General features: G+C 40.6%; 1 protein-coding gene across 2 annotated transcripts in view; it reads right to left on the reverse strand.

Moving 5' to 3' along the window:
• The window catches only part of KANK1 (KN motif and ankyrin repeat domains 1), a 251,539-nt gene that overhangs the window by 21,985 nt on the left and 205,070 nt on the right, over positions 1-24,484 (reverse strand). For both annotated transcript variants that reach the window (XM_021001792.2, XM_021001791.2), the window contains exon 4: positions 10,483-13,152. In XM_021001792.2, coding sequence (XP_020857451.1) covers positions 10,483-13,152 — 2,670 coding nt within the window. The remainder of the gene's footprint in view (positions 1-10,482; positions 13,153-24,484) is intronic.

The following is a 24,484-nucleotide window of genomic DNA, read 5'->3' on the forward strand; positions in this document are numbered from 1 at the left end:
CCCATTTGGGGTTTTCTTGGCAAAGAAAATGCAGTGGTTTGCCATTTTCTTCTCCAGCTCATTTTACAGATGAGGAAACTGAGGCAAACAGGATTAAGTGATTTGTCCACTGTCACACAGCTAGTGGCTGAGGCCAGATTTGAACTCAGGCTTGTACAGATCACTTAATCCCTCTGGGCTTCAGTTCTCTCAGGGAGTTAAGGCTAGATGACCTTTAAGGTCACGTCCCAGGAGCAAACAAACAATTGTGTGATCTTAGTCCAACTCCCTATTTTTAGGGAAGAAAACTGATGTCCAGAAAGTTTACATTATTTTTCCAAAGTCACACAGGTAAGGAGGAAAGGGAATAAGCATTTATATAGCACCTACTATGTGCCAGGCACTGTACATTTTATACTTTACAAACATTAGCTCATTTGATCCTGAAAACAACCCTGCAAGTCAGGTGCAGGTATTCTACTCACTTTACAGTTGAGGAAACTGAGGCAAACAGAGGTTAAGTGACTTGCCCAGGGTCACACTACTCGTTTGTTTTTGAGTCTACATTTGAACACAGGGCTTTCTGACTCATCATTCTAGTCACTGTACCACCTAGCTGCCTCAGAAGCAGTATGTGTCCTAAGTAGCATTTGAATCCAGAGCTTGTAATGCCAGAGCCAGCGAGCTTTTCACTGTCCAACACTGTGTTTCCCATTTGGACAGGACTTTTTTTTTTTAATAGTTTATTATTCCAGCTCGAGTCAGAGGTAACTTATCTCTATTTCTATCAAATACCTTTCAGAGTGTATTTACATTCTGTCTGACCTTGAATAGATCAAACAGTTCTCTGAACATGGGCAGGCTCCTATTTGTATTTGTAAGGTATGCAAGCCATGAAAACTTCTCAGATGTGAAAGTCCAACCAGACAGAGCCATGCTCATACAAAAATTTCATACGAAGTTTCTATTCCACAAACAGAAATGAAAGCTTCCGAGAGGCAAATTTGGTGTTAATGTTATGGTTAAACTTTCCAAAATGGAACTTTTTGCTTTGGGAAGTCACAAGATTAGAAATTTTGAGCTGGAAGGGGCCTTAAATGTCATCTAGTCCAGATTTTCCATTTTATAGATGAAGAAATAAAGGCCCGGAAAAGCTATGATTTGTCCAAAGTCCCAAAAGTAGTTAGTGGCAGAAGTGAGATTGAGATGAAGATCCAGCATTTTTTTTACCCCAAATCCAGGATTTTTTTTTTTCCAGGGTACCACACCGAGTTCCAGTGAGTTCCTTCCCACTGGAGCTCTTTCAACAAAAGCTGCCTGGCCACTCATTCAGGTATGAGTTAGATTATATAGCTTTTGAGGTCTCTTCCAACCATGAGATTCTATGATTTAAACAAGGCAGAAAGATTGTCAACAGGATATAGAGCTGGACAGACCCTTAGATAGCAATTAATTCAACTCTTATTTTACAGAAAGTGAAACTCATGCCCAGATAGGGTCAATAACTCACTTGAAGTCATAAAAGGAAACAGAGCCTGGCACACAGTGGATGCTTTACATTTATTCACTATTTTGAGACCAGATACTTCTGACTCTAAATACAGTCCTTTTCCTACAGCCTGCCACAGCAAAACTGGACTTCTTAAAGTAGTCAAGTAAACTAATGTAAAACAAATGTGACTTAAATCAGAGTTCAAGGCTCCTTTATAGTTCCAACACATTTTTAAAAAAAATCTCTAGTGTTTTTTGTTGCTGTTTAGTGATTTTCAGTCGTGTTGGACTCTTGGTGACCCTATTTGGGAGTTTCTTGGCAAAGATACTGGAGTAGTTTGCCATTTCCTTCTCCAGTTCATTTTACAGGTGAGGAAACTGAGGCGAACAGGGTTAAGTGACTTGCCCAGGGTCACACAGCTAACAAATGTCTGAGGTTGGACTTAAACCCGGGTCTTTGGGACTCCAAGCTGAGTGCTCGATCCACAGAACCACCAAACTGCTCCAAGTGCGTAATGAAGGGGAAGTAGGCAATTAAGTCACTTTCCCTCTGGGATTCAGTTTTAAAAAGGAGGAGGCTGGAGTGGATGTCATTAAGATCCATTCCAGCTCTAAATGCTTATGAGTCTGTAAATAATTAGAGGAGCTGTTACTTTAGTTAACACTCCTGGATAACAAAGTACTAAAGCCGCCGGGATGGTGGTGGTAGTGGGCATTCACTGAGCTTCCTCATCTTTAAAATGAGATTTGAGTAGATGGTCACCTTTGAGGTTCCTTCAAGCACAAGATCTGTGATCCAAGGACCTTCCTTTTCAATACTTAAAAGATCCCTGATCTCATTAATGAGGGTATGCCCTACATAGCTTGAACTCTATCCTTTGGCTGGTAGGTTCATCAACTTCTGTGGCCAAAAAAGGAATCATCACCTGAAGGTTAACCTTCTGGTCATTAGCCTCTTTCACATTTAGCAAGGTTGGTCTTTGGACAAGACACAGTTAATTGTTATTAAGTTGTTTTAGTCATGTACACATTTGGGGTTTTTCTTGGCAAAGATTCTGGAGTGGTTTTGCCATTTTTTTCTCCAGATCATTTTAAAGATGAGGAAACTGAGGCAAACAGGGTTAAGTGACTTGTATAGCTAGCAAATGTCTGAAGGCAGATTTGAACTTGGTGAGACAAATCTTTCCAGCTCCAGGCCAAGCACTCTTTTCACTTCACCACCTAGTTGCCCAACTCAAAGCCTATCTAGTTTGACAGAAGTCACCCACATTGGTTCTCCAGTGCCATTAGAAATAGCCTTTGAGAAGTGAGGGTCTCCACCATATCCTAATGAGAGCTCAGGTGAAGATTTCAGTAGAGGTTTTAGATCTCACCTCCTAACGATAAAAGTCTCCGTAATATTGTGTTCATTCCAATTCCATATTACATTTGGCAGCTACTGTAGTTAGTAACCATAAGAACTCAGACTATGCATCATGACATAAAAAATTTGAAATACTTAGCATAATTCAGCATTTAAAAAATGTTGCAGAATCATAGAATAACGAAGCTGAAGAGATCTTGGGAGATTATCTCTTCCAGCTACCTTTATGGTAATTATTAATTCAGAATGTCTATCAGTTACTGGTATACATTAATTGATCTCTTCTATGTTACATATTTTCAAAGAACAACTGCATTCCATGCTGACTTATTCCAAAATACCTTGGCATGCCAACCCACCGTCCTCTATTTAATTGTGCGCACTTTCTGAAAACGTTGATTCCACGAACAACACAGATGTATTAATTAGCTATGTTACAAAACCAAATTTCAATTCAGTACAAGATTCTCTTCAAAGAATACCTAACATGCTGGTCTATGGCAGGTAGGGCTGAAGTTTGCTACACTGATGTATTCCAAGCATTCACTTTGGAATTCTGGCCAAACTATGTCTAAAAGTCCAAAGGGAAAGAATTCATTTGATGTTGACCATAATGGCACTGGGCAGGACATCAGGTCATTCGTCTCATGGCAGATGTGGGTGGTTTTTTTTTTAAATGAGTAAGAGGTGGGAGTAATACTTGAACAACTTATTCCCTTTCTGCACATTTCAATCATTCTAGAAGTTGAAAGTCAATATTCTTCCTGTTACACAATCTGCACCATGACTACCATGTATTCTTTCAGAGTTTCTCCTAAGAATACTCTCTTGAAAGTCAGTATACATAGCTACCAAAATGGCCAGTCAAGGTGAAGGGCTAAAACCCACCTTTCTGCTTAAACATTCAGACCCTAAATATGGGCACTTTTAGGGAACATAGCCTCGTTTAGGGTCATTTTTATTTCATGAAGACATGCCCAGGATTGCCCCAAATGTAAGGAAGGGCAGATATTTAATTAGAAGCAAGCTAAAAAAAAAAAACTAGATCGGATTAAAAATCAGATTCTCCCTCCTCACTGCCCCACCCACCTTTAATTACATACCCTCCCAAAACTTGACCCAGAAAACCCACTTAAATACTGGATTAGCCAAAGGTGGGGTCAAGCCCATGAACTTCTACATCTTTGCTCACCCAAGGTGAAGTCTCACCTCTGAAACTTCTGTGAGGATACCAGCCCACAACAGGCCCTTTTCCTTCTCCTTAACACTATAGGCTTGCTGTAACTCTGACACTGCCTTCCAGGGTTACCTTCTCCAGTGTTCAATCTTACCTCCTCAGCTAGACCAGAGGGTTGTATATATTTGTATTCCCAATGATGCCTAGCACAGTGCTTCACAAAAAGATATTCACTGAAGAAAGAACCATAGATAGGAATGAACAATAGCTCATAGTAACAGATTCTGATCCCTTTCCCCCCAGATTTGTGACCCGTGCCAGGAAGACTCTTCTTCCTCAGGTAAAATCTGGGCTCAGATACTTCCTAGCTGTGTGACCCTGGGCAAATCACTTCACCCTGTTTGCCTCAGTTTCCCCATCTGCAAAATGAGCTGGAGAAGGAAATGGCAAACCACTCCAGTATCTTTGCCAAGACAATCCCAAATTGGGTCATAGAGAGAGTTAGGCATGACTGAAATGACTCAACAACAACATAGATGTATATATCTCTTTTAATAAGATGGAAGCTGCTTAAAGGCAAGGACCATTCTATTATTTCTTTTTGTATCCCCAGCAACTCAAACAGTCCTGGCATACCAGAGGCACTTAATAAGTGTATGCTGACAGAATGCACTTGTAATTTTCCAAAATTCTAAGTGAATTTTTGTTTCTCAAGTCCCACCACAGAAAGCTTTAAAAGATCCGCTTAGGTAATACTAAACAAATAGCTCCATAAAAATTCTTAAAGATCAGAATTCTGTAAAGTTCTTCCTCTCAGAAGAAAGCAGGGCCTAATACACTCTTAAGTTAAAATTCAAGCCAAGGTTATTAGAGATAATAAAAAAAAAAGTCATAGGAATTTTTTGTGACCACACTAAAGATTTCTATTGATAACAGTAGAAAAGATTTCTCCTTTAATAATTACACTAACAAATTTTAAACTAGTATCTTTACCTCTTTGGTGGCCAGGCAGCATAGTGGAAAGAACATATTGGTTTGGACTTAATTGCTTGCCTTCTCAATGGGGAGGGTAGAGGGTAGACAGAGGGAGAGAATCTGGAACTCAAAATTTTTTTTCAAATGTGGAAAAAATAGATAAACGAAAGAGTATAATTGGACTTGGAGTCAGAAGTCCTGAGTTTTAATCCCACCTCAGATGCTTGCTGGCTCTGTGATCTTGGGCAAGTCATTTAACCTTGCTCGGCCTCAGTTTACTCATGTGTAAAAGATGCATAGTAATAGCACCTACCTCTCTGGGTTGCTTCACAGATCTAATGAAATAACGACAGTTATCCCTTCTATATCCCAACTTTCCTCACTGTGATTTTTATATATCATGGGTTGGCATAAGAAATTAAATGGGAATTTTGGGGAGTTTTGTGGAAACCACAGATGATATTCGAAGACCAGCAGACACCAAAGAAGAAGTTAAGAAACTCAGAAATTCCTAAAAGATATGTATAGTATTGTATTAACATCAACCTATTTTATCTTTTAGTACCATAATAATGTAGACTTCTCTGGCACAAAGGGAAGGCCAAAAAATTTTACATGGATTTTTCAGATCATAGCACCTGTAACCCCTGCTATGTGGAGGTGATAACTGTATCATAAGAAGCGCCTTGCAAATATCATAAACAGCTCTTACTGTCGACTCCGTTCCAGGTTCAATATTGAATTTTCTTCTAAGTTTAAATTTCAGAAACAGTAGTTTTATGTTTACTTCTTGTGCTCTTGTGGCCCTCGTCAGCCAATCAATAACTTAATAATTAAGCAACTACTATATGTGGCATATAGTACTGGGCCACTGCCCTCAGGGAGCTTATGTTCTATGGAATGTCAAAACAATACACTCTAATCTTAAGATGTTATTGAAATTCGGGGGGGGGGGGATGCATACCATGACAGTTAACAGATGCATTCTCTGGGTGGAGGGAGGGAAGGGTGGTGTGCAGAGTGAAGAAAATACAGACACGTCAACTAGAAATAAATGGTAATTTATATAGATTATCCAGCTTTGGCTTGATGGCCATGTCTGCCAAGTGGGTTTTGCAATTACATAAACTGCTTATAATTCACACACTTTATAACAAAATGAAGATAAAAAAGACTATAAATAGAGAAGCTGTACTTGTGAGGGATGGATTTTTAAAAAGTTATGGCAGACAGCCTATCCAAGCTGAGTTCAGCTGTTATTTACAATTTGATTTACATTTGCTCTGAGACAGCACGACAGCTATATTTTTAGAACATCTGTAACAGCAGTGAGCATGTCTAGACTGTCCCTTCTCTTTTTAAAAAGGAAAACAAAACAAAAACCACCACAACCTCTCAAACCAAACCCAGTGCCAATTATGTAAAGAAGTCAAGCACTGACCATTTCTTCAAAGCATTTTAAAAGAACAGCTGATGGAGGCTTACTTTTTCTCCTGATCATCTGGTGACACTAAAGGGGATTTGAACCATATCAAGTCACCAAATCTCAGCTGTATCACTGCCATTAAAGAAGTCTCGTGTTCTAGAGAAATTGATGGAAAGAGCTTTCCCTCATTTTTGCTGAATAAAATGCACGACACTAGAAGACAGTGGATCATTCTACAACACAAAAAGGAAGGAGGAGGGGAACGAGCATTTATTAAATGCCTACTGTTTGCTTGGCACTGTGTTAACTGCTTTGCATATTTAAGCACTTGCAAATATCTCATTTGATGACAGATGAGAACACAGCAGCTTAGCAATAAACATTTCAAATCTGTTTGCTAAATTCACTAATAAAGAATCATTAGGGGGCAGCCAGGTAGTGCAGTAGATAGAGCACCAGCTCTGGAGTGAAGAGGACCTGAGTTCAAATCCGGCCTCAGACCCTTGACACTTACTAGCTGTATGACCCTGAGCAAGTCACTTAATCCCACTGTCTACCAAAAAAAAAATCATTGGAATCATAGATCTAGATGTGGAAGGGACCTCAGAGGTCATTCAATTCGAGACCCTTGTTCTATAGATAAGAAAAATGAAGCATAGGGGGGTTTACCCAAGGGGATGCAGGGAGTAAAGGTCTGTGGGCAGATCTGAACCCAGATCCTCTGACTCCAGAGCCAGTCTTTCCTTTCAGTATGGTAAAACCCTGGATCGAAAGTGTCCCTAAAAACTAAGCCCAGTGTCAAGCATACAGCTGATATTCAAAAAATAGCAGTTATACCACAGACTGAATCTTATCACTTAGAAACATGATATATAGCAAAACCTGATAATCAACCCTCTGGTCATGGCCCTCTCCGTGGGTTGGTCCTTGGACAACAGAGTCACTTAGAGGGCCCAAAGCATCTCCCCTGTGGTGGAGTTCTACTGCCATTGGAGCAGCCTTTGAAAAGCCAGGTTCACATTTACTTTGTCTTTTAAAGGTCTACCTGGATTCCCTCATTGGCTCCTCAGAACACTATAGTGGGGTATTATTTCAGAGAAAAGGAAACTTCAAAGAACTGACCTGCCTATAGTCACACAATTAGTAGCGTTGAATTAGGATTTAAGAATCCAGATACTTCCTGAATCCAAGTCTTTCTATAGCATCATACTGCCTACGCAGCCAAGTGGGGCTGTAGACAGAGCACCTGACCTGGTGTCAGGAAGACCCGAGTTTGAATCCTGCCTCAGACACTTATTAGCTGGGCCAGTCACTTGAAGCTCGCTGTCTTAATTTCTCATTTGCAAAATAGGGATAATCACAGCACCCACCTCCCAGAGTAGATATGAAGATAAAATGAATAAGCACATGTAAAGTGGGGTGGTTAAGTAGTTCAGGAGATGGAGCGCTGGGCCTGGAATCAGAAAGACTTGAATTCAAATACAGCTTCAGACACTTACTAGCTGTGTGAACCTGGGCAAGTCACTTGATCCTGTTTGCCTCAGTTTCCTCATCTATAAAATGAGCTGGGAAGGGCAAACCACTCGAGTATCTTTGCCAAGAAAACCCCAATTGGGGTCACAAAAACAACTGAACAAACATCAACATTTAAAGTGCTTTGCAAACTTTAAGATACATGTCCTATCAGGGTAACGATTCAAGTGGCCTGTAAGGTATATGCTGTCTTTTGCATGTATGGCCCAATGGTACCCTGCCTGTGATCTGGGATTCAAATCACATTTGGAACTGGAAAAGTCTTTAGGTCTCATTTAATCCAACTCCCTCATTTAAATTAAAAAAAAATTAGTATTATTATGAACTACAGAAATATCCACAAATAGGACCATTTCTCCACCCATCATCTCTGTTATGAACAGCTGGTTGTTTTTGCAGATGAGGAAACTGAACGGCACAGGTGACAGGGTTTTTGCCTGTAGTCAAATGAGGAGCAAGCACCAGAGCTGGGATGTGAACCTGCCCTCTGGACTCAAGTGTACAGCCCTCTGATTAGGCTGTCTCTATGAAACCCAAGGTGTTTCTCTATAGCACATTTCACTGGCCTTTCAGGAATTTATTAGTTGGGTTGTATTTTCTCAGGTGTTCCACTGACCCTACATAACTTTGACAAAACGCTCACCCCTTTCCCTTGAGGATTCTCATCTGTACCAGGCAAATCTTTTGCTAAAATTGTTTGTGGTGTGTGATGACATACGTTTATAATGACTATTGAAAATGTTATTATAACAATACGGAGCTGCATGTAAGCAAAATAACTTCTGCGTAATTTGTTTGGTCATTTTCCACAATACTTGTTGATGTCCAAAATACAGCCCTGGCATAAATAAATTTATTTGTATTTATTGATGCCAGAGCAACAGGGATTATATGAGAAACAAAATACGCTGCTATGATGCATTTTGCATTTTGACCAAATTTCATTTTTTTTCCCTTTCCCTGCTCTTGGTAATCTCTGATTGTTTGTAATTTGCAAACTGTGTCAACCATTTACCAGATTAAAAAAATGTTAAACACAACGATGAATTTATCATTTTCATCTCAACTATTAAAACACTGAAAATGGGTCAGGAAAAGGACGGCACTTCCCCAAACTCTCCATCCTTGCTGACTTGTCACGGGAAAGGCACCCTGCAATACTATGATTAAAAACACGAATGTGAATTATAGATACGGACTAGGCAAAGTTGTTCCTGGGTGCCTTAAAGGGACAAGGCATGTTAAGTTTTAGAGATGCTACTAATGTTTAGCATATGAGTACTGTTTCATAAAAATTGATGTTTTAATGGCACCAGACACAACTTTTAATGATTAGTGAGGTGTACGTGTTTGAAGAGGAGTGTGAAGAGTCAGTAAAATTGGAAATAGTCAAAGTAATGTGTATGTAATGCGCCCAGACAGACATTACTCTCTGTTCCCAGTTAATGATTTTATAGACCAGTCATTACAACGTTACACCTCAATATTTTTGGCAAGAATGTGAAACAGAAAGCTCAGTTAGGAAAAATCTTTATTAATAGATGATGTTCTACTGCACCTGTGTCTAGAGATATTTAAAGATTTTATTTTGGACTTAGGATCTGACGTCATGTTTTTAATGCCCTCCCTCCCCCAGCTTCCCCTTTTAAGTGCCTACCCTCCCTTTAAAGTCCAACTCAAATGGGCTTTGAATGGGAAGCCTACTTCATCCAAGAAGTCTTCCCTAATTCCCCAGTTACAGCATTTTCCTCCCTTCCTCTCTGCTTCCCTCCCTCAATTGGGATGAAGTGACTTGCCCTGGGCTGCACAACTAGTAAGTGCGCATTTGCATTTGAATTCAGGTCCTCTGGACTCCAGGGCCAGTGCTGTATCCACTGGGCCATCTTGCTGCTGTTGGTACAGGGTGCTAACAAGATTTTCTGTAGGAAAGGAAGGGGGAAAAACCTAAAATTTGTTGTCAAATTTGAACAGTAAAAATAACTTTGCCATCTCCTAAAGGTCTTAAAGGATTATTTCCCATCTGTCAGTTTTTTTGGGGGGAAGGGAAAGATGGGGGAGGTGGAAACCTTTCATTTCATTGATGTAGGGGATTCTCAGGGAGAAAACTCCTTTTACTAGTGTAAATTAGCAAGTGTTCAGCAACATATAAGAGTTGTGTAGGGTACTGGGTGGTTGTGACATGGCCAGGGTCTGTATGTGCCATGGTGACTTGAATGTTGGTCTCCATGGCTCTGCTTGCCTCCCTCCCCTTTCACCTACACTAATCTTCAATTAAATGAATTCTAACATAATGTTAATTATGGACACAAATGGTAAGGAATTTGTTCATGTGTTCCTTCATAAAATAAACGTTAAATCATGCAAACCAAATGGGATGGCCAGACTATGTCATCTGCAGCCTCATGACCATAAAGAACTCTTGGGCTAAGAAACATTCCCCCCCCCCACAAAATAAGATTCAAACAATCTAAAGAATGCCTCAGAAAGACCTCTTCACCACCTTTCCCCACTTCCAAGCCTATCCCAAATGCAGCCTACCTGCCATTTTGTCCAGGTTCTGTCTCTGGAAGTCTACGTTCCTTAGTTCTTCAGTACTGGTGTACTTCATAACAGAATTGATGGATGACAGGGTGCTAATGAGCTGTGAGTTGAGCGAGCCAATCTGAGAATGAGGCTCCCCGAAAGCCTCTGCCAGTTCACTGTAGTTTTCAGCCAGCAGTGTCTGCTGCTCTGCCAAGAGCTTCTGGACAAGTTCGATGTAATGATCTAAGCCGGTCATTATTTCAGAAGGAGCCTGGGTTGGTGGATCTTCCACCAGTTCACCCACAGGTTCATCTCCAACACCTACGCTCCTCCTGCTGGCTGCCGACCCCACAGTCAACTGGGGGGGCCCACAGGCCATATTCCTCAACTTAAGACCCACCAGGTAGTTCTCATTAATGTTTATTTGTCCCACTCCTGAATCTTTGGTCTTCACAGCAGATGGCCTGTCAAACCCAGAATCGCTGGAAAGCAAAGTCCCAACCCCAATGGAACGAGTCTTGGTGGAAGCATTGACATCCTTGACCCTGCCCTCCCCGACTGCCACAGTCCGCACATCCACAGTCCTAGTATTAGTCTGTTTGTCAAAAGTGCTTAGGAAAGTATTAGTGCTGGAGTCCACCAGAAATGTCACCTCTGTGTTAGTGAACTGGTTTACCTGTTCCAATACTGTAGTGGTATGCTGGTTCATGGTTTGAGGCACAGCCATGACAGAGGATTCCACCAGGAAAACAGACTCCGTGTTCATGCTCCGGGAATCATACTCCTTCGGAGAGCAAATAGTCACATTTATAGAACAGTCTCCACAACCTACAGACCGCACTTCTTTGACATCCAGCTGTGCCTTGCAAGGAGTCTGATCACCCAAAGGCTCTTCTGTATTACTGCCTGTTACACAGACGCTGGTTTCCACACCCACACTCTTGTCACACATCTCCACGGACCTTCCAACACATTGGTCACGCGCTTCCACGTGCTCCTTCACGATCCACCAATTCATGGGCAGCTCGGGCCCAACGATCTTATTCTCCCAATCAGGCTTGCAGGAGATGCCTATGCTACATGTTTGTAGCTGAGTCCCCACACAAGCATCCATCACATCTACATGACTACCAACCATCTGGTCTCTCGTCTGCACCACTGCCTCCACCATCCTGCTGAGAACAAGCGGCTGGACCATGGAGGCTTTGTCAACTTTTTTCCTGGACCCAGCCGCCTGAAGCTCTTGTTTTAACTTAGTCATCTCCCGGTCATGGGTAGTTTCCTTGAGCTGAACCTCAAGCCTATAGATTTTCTCTTTCAGAGCTTCTATGGTCTGCTGCTGCAGCTCTATTTCCTTATCAGCTTCGGTGGTGACACCGAGCATTGTTTCTGTTACCCCAACTCCAGAGTCCCTGGTTTCTGTCTCCGTTCCCACCGCAGCTTCCTTGCAGGGCCTAGAGGACCGGTGATACAGGACAACGTCATCCATGCTGTTATCCTCACCCACGGCAATGGACCTGTACTCCTTGGACGGACACTCCCCATTCTCTCTTATCTCTGGGGAGGTCTCATAGCTACTGTCCTGGATCTTCTTCTCCAAAGCTTGCATCTCTGCAGTGAGCTGTCGAAACTCCCTTATCCTCTGAGTGCTCTGTTCCATGCTCTCCATCTCCTCCTCTTCACAGTCTATGTACAGTTCCCCTCTGCCTCCTCTCCTGACCCGTGAGAGCTGCTGCATCTGGGAAGCATTTCCAGCACTGTAGGATCGCTGCCTCACACCACAGGCATCGTTCTGGGAGGGAGACCTTTGGTTCTTCAACTGGGAGACCAACTGCCTCTTCTCCTCTTGCAGGACCGAGATCTTGACCTGCAGCACTGGAATGGTCCTCACCTGCTCTTCCAGCTCCTTCAAGCGCTTCAGGGCAATGGCCATGTGTTCTCTGATGTGCTGCAGGTGCAACGGGCTCACATTGGTCACGGGAGTGGAAATCCCAGAGCTCACTGGGCTGTGCCGGAGAGAGCTACCCATGGAAGAGGCAGTTGCAGCCGTGGTGTAAATACTGTATTCCCCATTGCCTTGGTACCCATTCTGAAGCTGATGGGCTACGGGATTCCCAGGTCCCATGAAGGAGGGGAGCGAGCCTGTGGAGCCCAGACCGCCAAAACTAGCCAGCCTGGGTCTCCGAAACTCTCCCGGGGTTGCCTGCATGATGACCTTCTCCTGTTCTAGTCTTCTCCGAGTCTCCATCAGAGTTTTGGTGACATGAGGGTTATGCCTGGGGAGCTGGGGTGAGGGAGGTGGCAGCTGTCTGTTTTCTGGGATGGCAAGAAAAGTGGGGGAGGCCTCGGGAGGGGCAGGCTGCCTGGTGGCTACAGAGGCTGTTACTTGGCTCCTGGCTGTTAGGAAGGAGGGGCAGTGTTTGTTATCATCACTATTAGAAGAGGACAGTGATTCAGTGGAAGCCCATACACCTAGCTGGCCATGGGTATCCTTGGTTCCTGTGTATAAAGGCACCGGCTTTCGCCTCTTCTGGATGTTAAGTTTTTTGATGGTGTTCCCCTTCTGTATGTCATCTACATACTTGAGGAAATCTAAGTCCAGCTGATAACCATAGGGGGTCTCCACAAAATAAGGATCTTTCTGTTCTTTCTCACTGTCTCCATTTAGCACACTCTCTGATTTTCCTGCAAGAGAGAGAAAAGAAATGTTTTCACGCTATGTATTTATTGTAATGGTAATGATAAAAAACATACAGTTTATAATAGGAATAGCTTATATGCAAAAACTGAAACTTCAAAGTTTTCCTAAAACAATGAAGTATAATAAAAAGAGATACCAGACTGGGAGTTAGGATTTAATCAGACTTTACCCTTGGCTTTGCCACTCATCAGATATGTTTCAATTTCTTCACTTTCAAAACTTTCAAAGACTAGGTGATTTCCAAGGCCTAGTTCAACTCTAATATTCAATGGTTCTACAGCCAATGTTTCCCTTGTCAATCAATAAGCATTTATTAATAGCCTAGAATGTGCCAGTCATTGTGCTAAGTGCTGAGGATATAAAAATAGGCAAAAGACTGTCTCTTCCTTCAAAGAGTTTAGGATCTAATGGGGGAAGCAACATGCAACCAAATACATACAAAAGTAAGCTATGTACAGAACAAATAGGAAATAACTAACAGAGAGAAGGCACTAGAATTAAGAGGACCTGGGGAAAACTTTCAATAAAAGATGAGATTTTAGTTTAAAGGAAGCCAGGGTGGTCAGTATTTAGAACAGAGGAGGGAGGAAGTTCTAGGCACAGAGTAGAGCGAGAGAAGATGATCAGAGCCAAGAGATGAAATGTCTTGTTTGTGGAACAGCCAGGAGGCCAGTGTCACTGGATTGAAGAATATGTGTCAGGGAATAAAGTGTAAGAAGACTGGTAAGGTAGGAAGCGGTTAAGTCACAAAGGGCTTTGAATGCCAAACAGAGCATTTTGTATTTGATTCTGGAGTCAATAGGGAGCCACAGAAGTTCATTGAGTAGGACAGTGACATGAGCAGACCTGTGCTTTAGCAAAATCACTTTAGTGGCTGAATGGAGGATGGATTGGAGTGTGGGGAGACTTGAGGTCTATTGGTAGGCTACTGCAATAGTCCAGGTACGAGGTGATGCCCTAACATGGTGGCAGTGGCTAAAGGAGAAGGAAGTAGCATACTTGAGAGATGTTAGAAAGGTGAAATTGAGAGGCCTTGGCAATAGATTGGACAGGGGGGCGGGGGGAGAGGTTGAAGAGTCCAGGATGACTGCTGGGTTGTGAGTTTCTGAAGAGGAAGGCAGGAAGTGGGGAAGAATCAGGGGCAAAGAGAATGTGTTCTGCCTTGTCTTCAACACCCCCATTGCAGTGAGGGTAATTAGGGCCACATATTTATAATTCTTACTTTTCCAATGTGCAGATTGCGGCACAGGATTTGTTCTGCATCAGGAGCAGATCAGACCATCCTTCTTCAGTACTGATCTCTCAATCAGTAGTCAGAATTCTAGGCTACTCCATCCTATGTGATTCCAGAGATTCTGGCTCTGAGGGAGAGCTCAGCCTCCAACTGATTATACCCAGAAACCTGCATGGCATAATAGTAAGACTGCTGGATTTGCAGTCAAAGGATATGGGTTCAAATTCCAGTTCTGTCACTCACTACTGCATGACCTTGGGTAAGTCGAGTGTCCCCTTTACATCCAAGTTTCCTCCATGTCCAAAATGAGGGGGTTGGACTAGAATTCATTAACTGTCTTCTTATTTTTTTGGGGGGGCTAGGCAATGGGGTTAAGTGACTTGCCCAGGGTCACACAGCTAGTAAGTGTTATGTGTGTGAGTCTGAATTTGCACTCAGGTCCTCCTGAATCCAGGGCCGGTGCTCTATCCACTGTGCCACCTGGCTGCCCCGTCTTCTTATTTTTTAAAAAAAAAGTTCCTTCATTTCTTTTTCTTTCTTTCTTTCTTTCTTTCTTTCTTTCTTTCTTTCTTTCTTTCTTTCTTTCTTTCTTTCTTTCTTTCTTTCCTTCTTTCTTTCTTTTTTTAAAGTTCCCTCATTTCAAGAAGCATTATTTTCTTCCAACTCTTTGGACTAAAGCAGTCAATAAGAACGTGGAATATTTCAGTTGCATGGTACATCTGAACAGATGAAGTCAATGAAAATAATGGCAAAACCATGCTCAGACCACTGAGTCAGTCATACGGCATTTAGTAAAAGCTGTTTCTGACTAAACTGAACCAAGACAAACAGCAGACTTTTTTTAAAAAAAGAAATTACAGGAACCTCCAAAGTGCAGCCCTACGGATGTGGGAACAGTATATCTGTTCCTGCCAAACATCAATGGGACTCATGTTTGTCTTTTTAAACTACAGACCTTTTCAGCGATATGGGGGGGGGGGGGAAGAAGAAGCTCTTCTGGTGCTATGTTTCAGAGAAAATGAAAACCATATCTAAAAACTAATGCCCCCCCCCAAACCCCTAAACCCAATAGATAAAATAATCCAAGCTGTTAAAGGACAATTGCAAACTATTAACAACCATATTAAAAATGCTAAAAATCACCATTAATAAGAGAAATGCGAATCAAAACAACCCTGAGATTTTATTTTGTATCCAGAGAGCTGGCAAAGATAACAAAGGGATGGAAATAGTCTATTTTAAAGGGGGTGTGAAAAGACAAATACACTAGTACATTGTCAGTGGAACTGTAAATTAGTACAACCACTATGGAAACCAATTTAGAATTACACAAATAAAGCGGCTACAAATATTCATATTCTTTGACCCAGAGATTCTACTGCTACGTATTTTCTCTCTCCTCAGAATTTCTTTTTCTTCTTTTTTTTTTTTTTGGTGGTAGCAAAGGACTGGAAACAAAGTAGATGCCCACTGATCAGGGGAATGGCTATATGACTACAGTATAGGAATGTAACAGAATGTTATTGTGCTAAAAGAAAGGGTGAAGATAACAAACATAAAGAAGTGTGGGGCAGCTAGATGGCACAGTGGATAGAGCACTGGCCCTGGAGTCAGGAGGACCTGACTTCAAATCTGGCCTCAGACACATAACACTTACTAGCTGTGTGACCCTGGGCAAGTCACTCTCTCTCTCGCCTCCCCCCCTCAAAAAAACAAAAAGTGTGGAAAGTCTAACATGAACTGATGTTAAAGTGAAATAAACAGAACCACGAAAACAATATACATAATCACTAAGATTTCACTACTGTAAAATGGAAAGAACCACAAAACAATCAAAAATGAGTGTGGTAAAATTGTAAAGAAAAAGCTTGGCTTAAAAGAAAAAATATGAGAAAATACCTCCCTCAACTCTAAAATATGGAAATTCAAAGAGACAATTTCAAGGGACCCCTTAACATTGTAGAGGGGAAGATGGGTCCCATGGGTGTGAAACACTGTATATAACAATAGATTTTTCCCCCAAAGTATTTCTTGTAATTCTCTTCTTTGGTCTAAGGGATGGCTCTCTTGGAGAGGGAGGGAAGGGGAGGGGGGAAGGATACAGAGGGAAATATGGATGGTGCAATGAAAACCATATCAATAAAAACATTAATTTTAAAACTATACTATGTAAAGGAAAGTGTACTTCCAGAAGTTCCTTTTCCCCCTACCCACTGAATATTTATAGCTGAGACAAGTTTTGCTATTTTGCTAACCTATTACTGTCTCTTAGATTCTTGCCTTTTTTTTAACTCTCCTTTCTTACTTGATTTATAAGAAAAAATAGGACGAAGAGGCCCTTAAGAGAGAATAAAAGAGTTGTACATTCACTTCCTGTGTTTTTTTTAATCCCTCTATTTAGATATTAGGCAATATTTTCAATTCCAACCCCCTTTAAAGTATCCCATTTAAAATCTGATCACAATGCAACTTCTTTCCTACTTAGAAATATACAACAAGGGCAGAGTAGACACAGGGCTTTATGTTAATCAGAAAAGTGCCTTTTAAAATATATCTATTTCAATTCCACAAACATGCTCACTAAAAGTATGCAGTCAGACCCTTTCCAACACTGTCTTGAATTCCATAACCAAAAGAGAAAGTGCAGGCTCACGTGTCAGGCAGAGGCAAACAGTTCTTCCTCACACCCACGGGACTCCTGTGTCATCCAGGCATTCTCAATCAAAGCACCCAGATCTTAGCATAAAGTCCAGGAGGTTCAGTCTCTCTTCCTAAAGCTCTCCACTGCTGGCTAACCACACAACAAGAAAATGCAGTTCTGTGGCTGGACCACGTCCCTCCTCGTCTCAGCAGTCACCAGAAGCACACTTGACTCAGTAACCTTCGGCCCCTCTCCCTCTCCCCCGTTGTGCCAGCGTGATTTGTCATAAACAAGCTCTCAAGCTAGCTGAAGCTCTGCCTCTAAATGTCCTCATCCTTCACCCCATAAGGAAAAGAAATTCTACATTAGTGTAAACTTAGCCAAGCCAAGCCCACGATGTCATAGGCTGAGTTTTCACCAATGAACTCTCTAGCTTGCCCCAACGACACTTAGCTGCTCAGCATTCTCTGTTTTCTTAATGAAAAGAGAAAAATGGGAGCCTGGGGAAAGAAAGGAAGGGGGAGGTAGAAAGGGAGAGAGGGGGAGGGGGGGAGAGAGAGGAGGAGGAGGAGGAGGAGGGGAGAGAGAGAGAGAGAGAGAGAGAGAGAGAGAGAGAAGAGAGAGAGAGAGAGAGAGAGAGAGAGAGAGAGAGAGAGACAGAGAAGTCTAGTTTCCTCTATCCAATTTTCCTCCAATTAAAACAAAGAGCAATTTAAACACCTCCAACCTAAAGACTGTCTATCTACTGTAACCGGCAGTGACTATTTAGTCTACCAATCAAAGACAGTTTGTATTCTGCCAGAAACTGGGCAGGAACACAAACCCTCAGCTACCTTAGAGGGGTGAAGGCACAAAAGATTTCAGTGTTCTCCGTGGCCTCCCAGAAGAGTAGCATTGCACTGAGTAGAGGCTATATAGTGGCTAGCTTTACAGCATTATGTGAAGCCTGGCTCTCTTCTCAACACTCTGGTGTGTAAGTAACAAGGAGTCATCTTTTAGCACGATTATGCTTCTTTGGTACTGAGGGAAAAAATCTAGGAGCCTTTGAAGACAGGTAATTTTTCCCCCCTTTATTTTGAAATGGTTTAAAAAAAACCCAATGTAACCCATTTGACTTTAGGATTTAAAAACCTAACACAAAACGTCATTCTAAATAGCCAACACTCTCCCTGGCAAGCTATTTAAAACCTCCTAGGGTTGTTTTTGCCAGGATCATGAGACCCACAGGAGATGGCAATTTAGGGTGAATTAATTTGGAATTTCTAAATCCAAGTTGCAGTAAAGCTCCGAGCTACAGTGAAATAATTAGCAACTAACATTTACATAGAGCTTTAAGGTATGTATTATCTCCTTTGATCCTCAAAACAGTCCTTCAAAGGTAAGTGCTATAGTTATTATCATCATCCCATTTTGTAGGCAAGGAAATTAAAACTGAGGGAAGGTAGTTGATTTCTTTCCTGAGTCACATAGCTAATAATGTCTGAGGAGGGATTCGAACCAGGGTCTGCCTGGCTCTGAGTGCAAGACATGTTGTCCACTATGCCAGCCAGGATATAACTGTGCACAAATACTGTCTGCTCCAAGACTATCTTCACTCTGACAAAGTTTGCATTATCACTATTTATTTAGCATTGAGAGAATACCTCAGTAGCAAGAAATACTTTAAATCTCTTGCCGTAATTACTTAAAATCCAAGTTTCATTCATCTCCGATGAGAAAACCAGAGTTGTGTTATTAAAGATGTAATTTTTACAGGTCCTTTAAAAAAAAAAAAGACAATCAGGGTTAAGTGACCTGCCCTGGGTTACACAGCTAGTAACCAGAGATGTGTTATTAAAGATGTAATTTTTACAGGTCCTTAAAAAAAAAAAAGACAATCAGGGTTAAGTGACTTGCCCTGGGTTACACAGCTAGTAACCAGAGATTTGTTATTAAAGATGTAATTTTTACAGGTCCTTAAAAAAAAAGACAATCAGGGTTAAGTGACTTGCCCTGGGTTCCACAGCTAGTAAGGGTCTGACGCCAAATTTGAATTCAGGTCTTCTTGACTTCAGGGCTCGTTTGTTATCCATTGGCTCCACCTAGCTACCCTGTGGATCTTTGCTAATAATTGTTTCTATTTTGTTGTTCAGATGTGTCTGATTCTTCATGACCCTCTTTGGGGTTTTCTTGGCAAAAATACTGGAGTGATTTACCATTTTCTTCTTCATCTACAGATGAGGAAACTGGGTTAAGTGACTTGCTCACGGTCACACAGTGACCTGAGAGTCTAAGGCCTAATCTGAACACCTTAGTCTTCCTGACTTCAGGCCCGGCACTCTAACCACTGTGCACCTAGCAGCCCAAATGTTTCTATAATTAAAAGTATTTCAGTGCCACTACTTTTAAAAACAACTTTTATGCTCTTGAAGCATACACTTTAAAAAGCCATAGTATTTATGTAGTTTTGAATTATAAATGCCTGATCTTTCTAACATCTGGAGGTTTTATCGTCTTGATAAAAATGTTTGTTTCATGAGAGGAGTGACACGTCTTCATCTTAGTACTGCGTACATAGCATCTGTTATGTAATTTTTTGATTGAATGACTCAATAGCAGAACATAACAGAGCACATTCTGACTTAGACAAAATATCACTGCTCTATTACAAAATGGAACTATCAGTACCATGACACTTGCACATATTCTATAGAATGGAGGTCTTGTGACTATCTAAAATCAGGTTGGACAACAACCACAACAAAAAATGTATACTAAAATAAAGTATAAATAGTAAAAAGGTTGAGTCTTGGGAGAAGGGTGATATGAAAAAGAATAAAAAACCTAAAGAAGGGTATCAGTTAGAACTTTCACCACAAAACTGACAAAAGAAAATGTTTTATGTATGAATACACTGGTTTTTAAAAAGTATAATGTCAACAATGGTTCTTGTAAGAATATTAAAATAAGTAGGTAATAGTAAAATAGCTAAAAAAAAACCCAAGAAAAACTAACAAAACAAGGATTACTGCTTTTTTTTTAGTGGAGGAAGAATTTTTTTTATTAATTTATTTTGATTTATCAACAATCACTTCCATATGCTTTCGAGTTTAAAATTTTTCTCCCCCTTCGCCTGATCTGATATAAGCTATATATATGTATACATTCTTATTAAACATATTTTCAGATTAGTTATGTTGTAAGTAAAAATTAGAACCAATAGGAGGAACCACCAGAAAGAGGAAACAAAACTCAACGGAAGAGAAAAAAAATAGCAAATAGTATGATTCAATCTGCATTCAAATTCCACAGTTCTTTCTTTGGATGTGGATAGCATTTTCTATCACGAGGCCTTTGGAGATGTCTTGGAGATCCTTGTATTGCTGGGAAGGGTTAAGTTTATTAATATTAGTCATTGCACAACGTGGCTCTTATTGTGTACAATGTTCTCTTGGTTCTGCTCACTTCACTCAGCATCAGCCTGTTCATCATTTCTTATAGCACAATAGTATTCCATTACATTCATATACCACAACTTGCTCAGCCATTCCCCAACTGATGGGCATCCTCTCAATTTCCAGTTCTTTGCTACCACAAAAAGAGCTGCTATGAATATTTTTGTACATATGGGTCCTTTTCCCATCTGTATGATCTCTTTGGGATACAGCCCTAGAAGTGCTATTGCTGGGTCAAAGAAGGATTACTGTTTTAATGACACTCACTTGTAGTAAAAGATTAGAAAACCATAGACTAGTAAATGCATTATAACCTTATACAATGTCAGTAGGCTTTCAAATGGAAGAACAATGAGCATATATACACATATAATATGTGCATATATACATCCATGTGTATATATTACATATGTATCTACATACATACATACACACACACACACACACACACACAGAGCAGACTACCCTTGTTCAAGCAGGGAGATTGTTGAGAATTATAAATGACAAAGTTAGAGAGGTGAGAAACTATTAGCATAAATAACCAGAAAGGTGCTAAGCCCTTCGGAGAGACAGTGTTTCTGATGTTCCAAATCCTATTTATGAAGGCAAAATGATGAAGAGACTTGGTGAAGAAACCTTCCAAGTAAACCTTGTCTTTCTATTATTTTGAGACACTTATAGTCTCTTTTACCCAGAAACGCTACCTGTTGCTGATTAAGCTCCACAGTCTGGCCAATTTGTATTAAGCAGAATATCTCATTAGGTATGAACACAAGGAAGGAAAATTGTTGAGTCAGACCCAGAGAAGGCCCTAGTCATGATCTCTTCCCACATTTACAGACTAGATGGTACAACTGCTTTCTTTGCCCACTGAGCTGTTTAAAAGCTGCAGTATCAACTAGGGTCAAGTGGTGGGAAACTAAAAAAGAATATGCGATGAATTAAGAAAGATGTGGGATTAATGTTCTCAAGAAGCTAATGACTCTGATCATTAAAATAATTAAGTTAACAAATCAGCTTGTCAGAGAGTTGAGCAGTGGGATGAAGAGGAGGGAGAAATGAGAGAGAAAGCCATCTTAAACAGGTTTAACAGGAAGACTTCCCTGAGGAAGTTGTCGGCATTAAACTCTTTGAAAAACTGAGAGTTTCTGTGTACCCTTGTCTGTTGTAGAAATGGTGGCTTGATAAGAAGGTGAGCACAACTCAGTCACTGTAAGGTGACTAAACAATGTGGTCATTAACCTTTCCACAAATATGGCTTGGTCCTGTCAAATGGACTTTCAATAATGAAGCAGTATTTTTTAAAGTGGCTCCTGACCCCTCCCCCACCCTTTTAAGCTAAGTCTACCTTTTAAGGTAACTACTAACCCGGACTTATGCAATTCTCCAAAACATTTCCTGTAAGGGTAATAATAACATTAAGGAAATAGATTACTATGCCAAAAAATCATAAGAAATTACCGGCCAAAAAGAATACTGTGTCATCAATATGTCTCTGTGCTAAATATGAAAATAATGTGCTTATGAGGATAAATCACAGAGAGCTGGGCATCAATTAATGGAACCAATTCATGAAACCATCCACTAAGCTGGGTGTTGAGTGTGTGTGGGCATGCATGTGTGCAATTTACTCCATCATTTGATGGAATACCCACACCAAAATGAAATCAGAAGTCTTTCCAATTCCTTAAGTATAGCTAAAACATAATGGAGTAAACAGTTATAAAGTTTCTCACGTCAATGAACCCTTTTAGCTTTGGTCCCAAATGCCCAGACTTCCTTTCACGAATGGTAACGCCATTTCTTTTTTCCCCATGTGTCACATAAATTACAGGCTGTTTCACTCCCCACATCTGTTCCATTATCTCCAGTCTCTCAAATGCCCAAGCAGCACCATATTTGGATTACAGGAACCGATGAGTGAATCTCCAGACCTCATACTATATGATTGGTCTAGGGGAGATGTGTTACATGGATAGAATAGCTATCTAAGAATTCTGTCCATCCTTGAAGGCTCAACTCAGGTCCTATCTTTAAAATACTTCAGTTCATACTAATCCCTTCTCTGAATTCTTCTCTCATTTGTCTGTGACATCCATTTTGACACTCACCTACATTGCAAATTAATTATTCCCTATGTATGAATATGTGCATTGTTTTTCAAACTAAATTATAAGCTGCTTGAGGAGAGGAACTGGATCTGTGTTCCTTTTTTAAAAATAACCTCACTGCTTACAATGACATGTACATATTAAAGGAATCCAGAGGGTTCAAGTTGTAAGGAACCCCTCTCCTATACATTATAGCACTGGAACACAGAAATAACTTACCCAATATCACATATTAAAAGTTAGTGAAAAAGGCTAAACTAATACTCAAGTCTTTTGATTTCCTGTCTACTGCTTTTTCCACTATAAAACTTCATATCATTAAGTGTCCTGTGTTAATCTGATCAGGGAGTTTAAGTGAGCTAATCTAGGAATCTGAACAAATAGCATCTGGTCTCACTCCTCTTCCACTTGCCAATTCAATATTTCCACTCACCAGAGTCAACCTGACAAGCAGAATTTGGTTTCCCTTCCTCTCTGTAGAATCAGCTCAGTAATTCTGGCTATTAGCCTCAGAGAGACAGTGGTTCTCAGACCCCTGGGGTTTCCTCAGATCCTCTCACAAGGTCCTCAAGATCAAAATTATTTTTATAATAATTTTAAGACATTATCTGCCTAAATACTACTCCCTTTTCTAGTTAAATATCTGTGTGAAGCCAGATTGTTTTCACGTACTTTAACCAAAACAACATATCATAGCAGAGTGAATGTGAATGCAGATATGAGAATCCATTTGTCTTCTATTAAGCTAAATATTGAAGATATCTGAAAAATATGTAAAGCGATGCCACTCTTCTCACTAAATTTTGTTGTGGCAAACATAATGATATCTCATTAATATGTGGTTTATGTTAAAATGTAATGTTTGTTATTGTTATTTTTATAATGAATTCATTAATATTTTAAAATTTACCCATTTTAATCTCTAATATGGTAAAATATCATTAGATATAATCAGTGTTGTACTGGTAAATGTTTAACAACTGGCTCTCCAAAAGGGGGGAAAAAGTACACATGAAACATTTTAAATTCTGATTAACATTTTCCATGATCACTTATGTCTAGGCAATCTTCAAAACAATAAACCAAGTCCTGATCTGCAGCATTTGCCAATTTTTGAGTTATAAATGCTTATGCTGAAAATTTAACAATTGGCTCCCAAGCTGGTTCAAGCTGACTCCACTACATCATTGGATATAATCTATATAAATTTTTTTTGGGGGGAAGGTTCTCAATAATTTTTGAGGGAGTAAAGAGGTTATGAGACCAAAAAGTTTGGGAACTGCTGCTTTAAGATATCTAATTAACATCGAGAACTTCAGGCAGATAGAGGTTAAGTGCTTTACCCAGGGTCACACAGCTAATAGGTGTGTTAGGATGGATTTGACTGACTCCAAGCCCAGAGCTGTATCCACTTTGCCAGCTTGCTGCCTCTTATTTCTATTAAGGGTAGCACCATCGTTCCCGTCAGTCAGATCTGCAGTCTCCTCCCTCCCCATGTAGTCAACAAACCTTGTTTGTATCTGTACATCTGTCTCCTCTGTAATTACTTGGCTTAATTCAGATCCTTATCATCTCTCGCCTGGACCATTTCAACAGCCTCATAACTGATTTCCGGACCTCAAATCTTGCTCTACTCCAATCCATCCTCCACACAGCTGTCAAAGTGATATTCCAAAAGTGCAGCTCTGACCACATCACCCCCTACTCAATAAATCTCATTGGCTCTTGGTTACTTCCATGACCACGCATAAACTCCTTTGCTTGCTTTTCAAACTCTTCACAATTCTGCACCAACCTACATTTCCAACCTTATTATACTCTAATCCTCTTCTTGCCCTCGTACCAGGCTTCTCTCTCATACAACATTCCATCTCCAGTCTCTGGGTCTTAGCACTG

Source organism: Phascolarctos cinereus, unplaced genomic scaffold, assembly GCF_003287225.1.
Source record: "Phascolarctos cinereus isolate Bilbo 61053 unplaced genomic scaffold, phaCin_HiC Scaffold_4;HRSCAF=312, whole genome shotgun sequence".
Lineage (NCBI taxonomy): Eukaryota > Metazoa > Chordata > Mammalia > Diprotodontia > Phascolarctidae > Phascolarctos > Phascolarctos cinereus.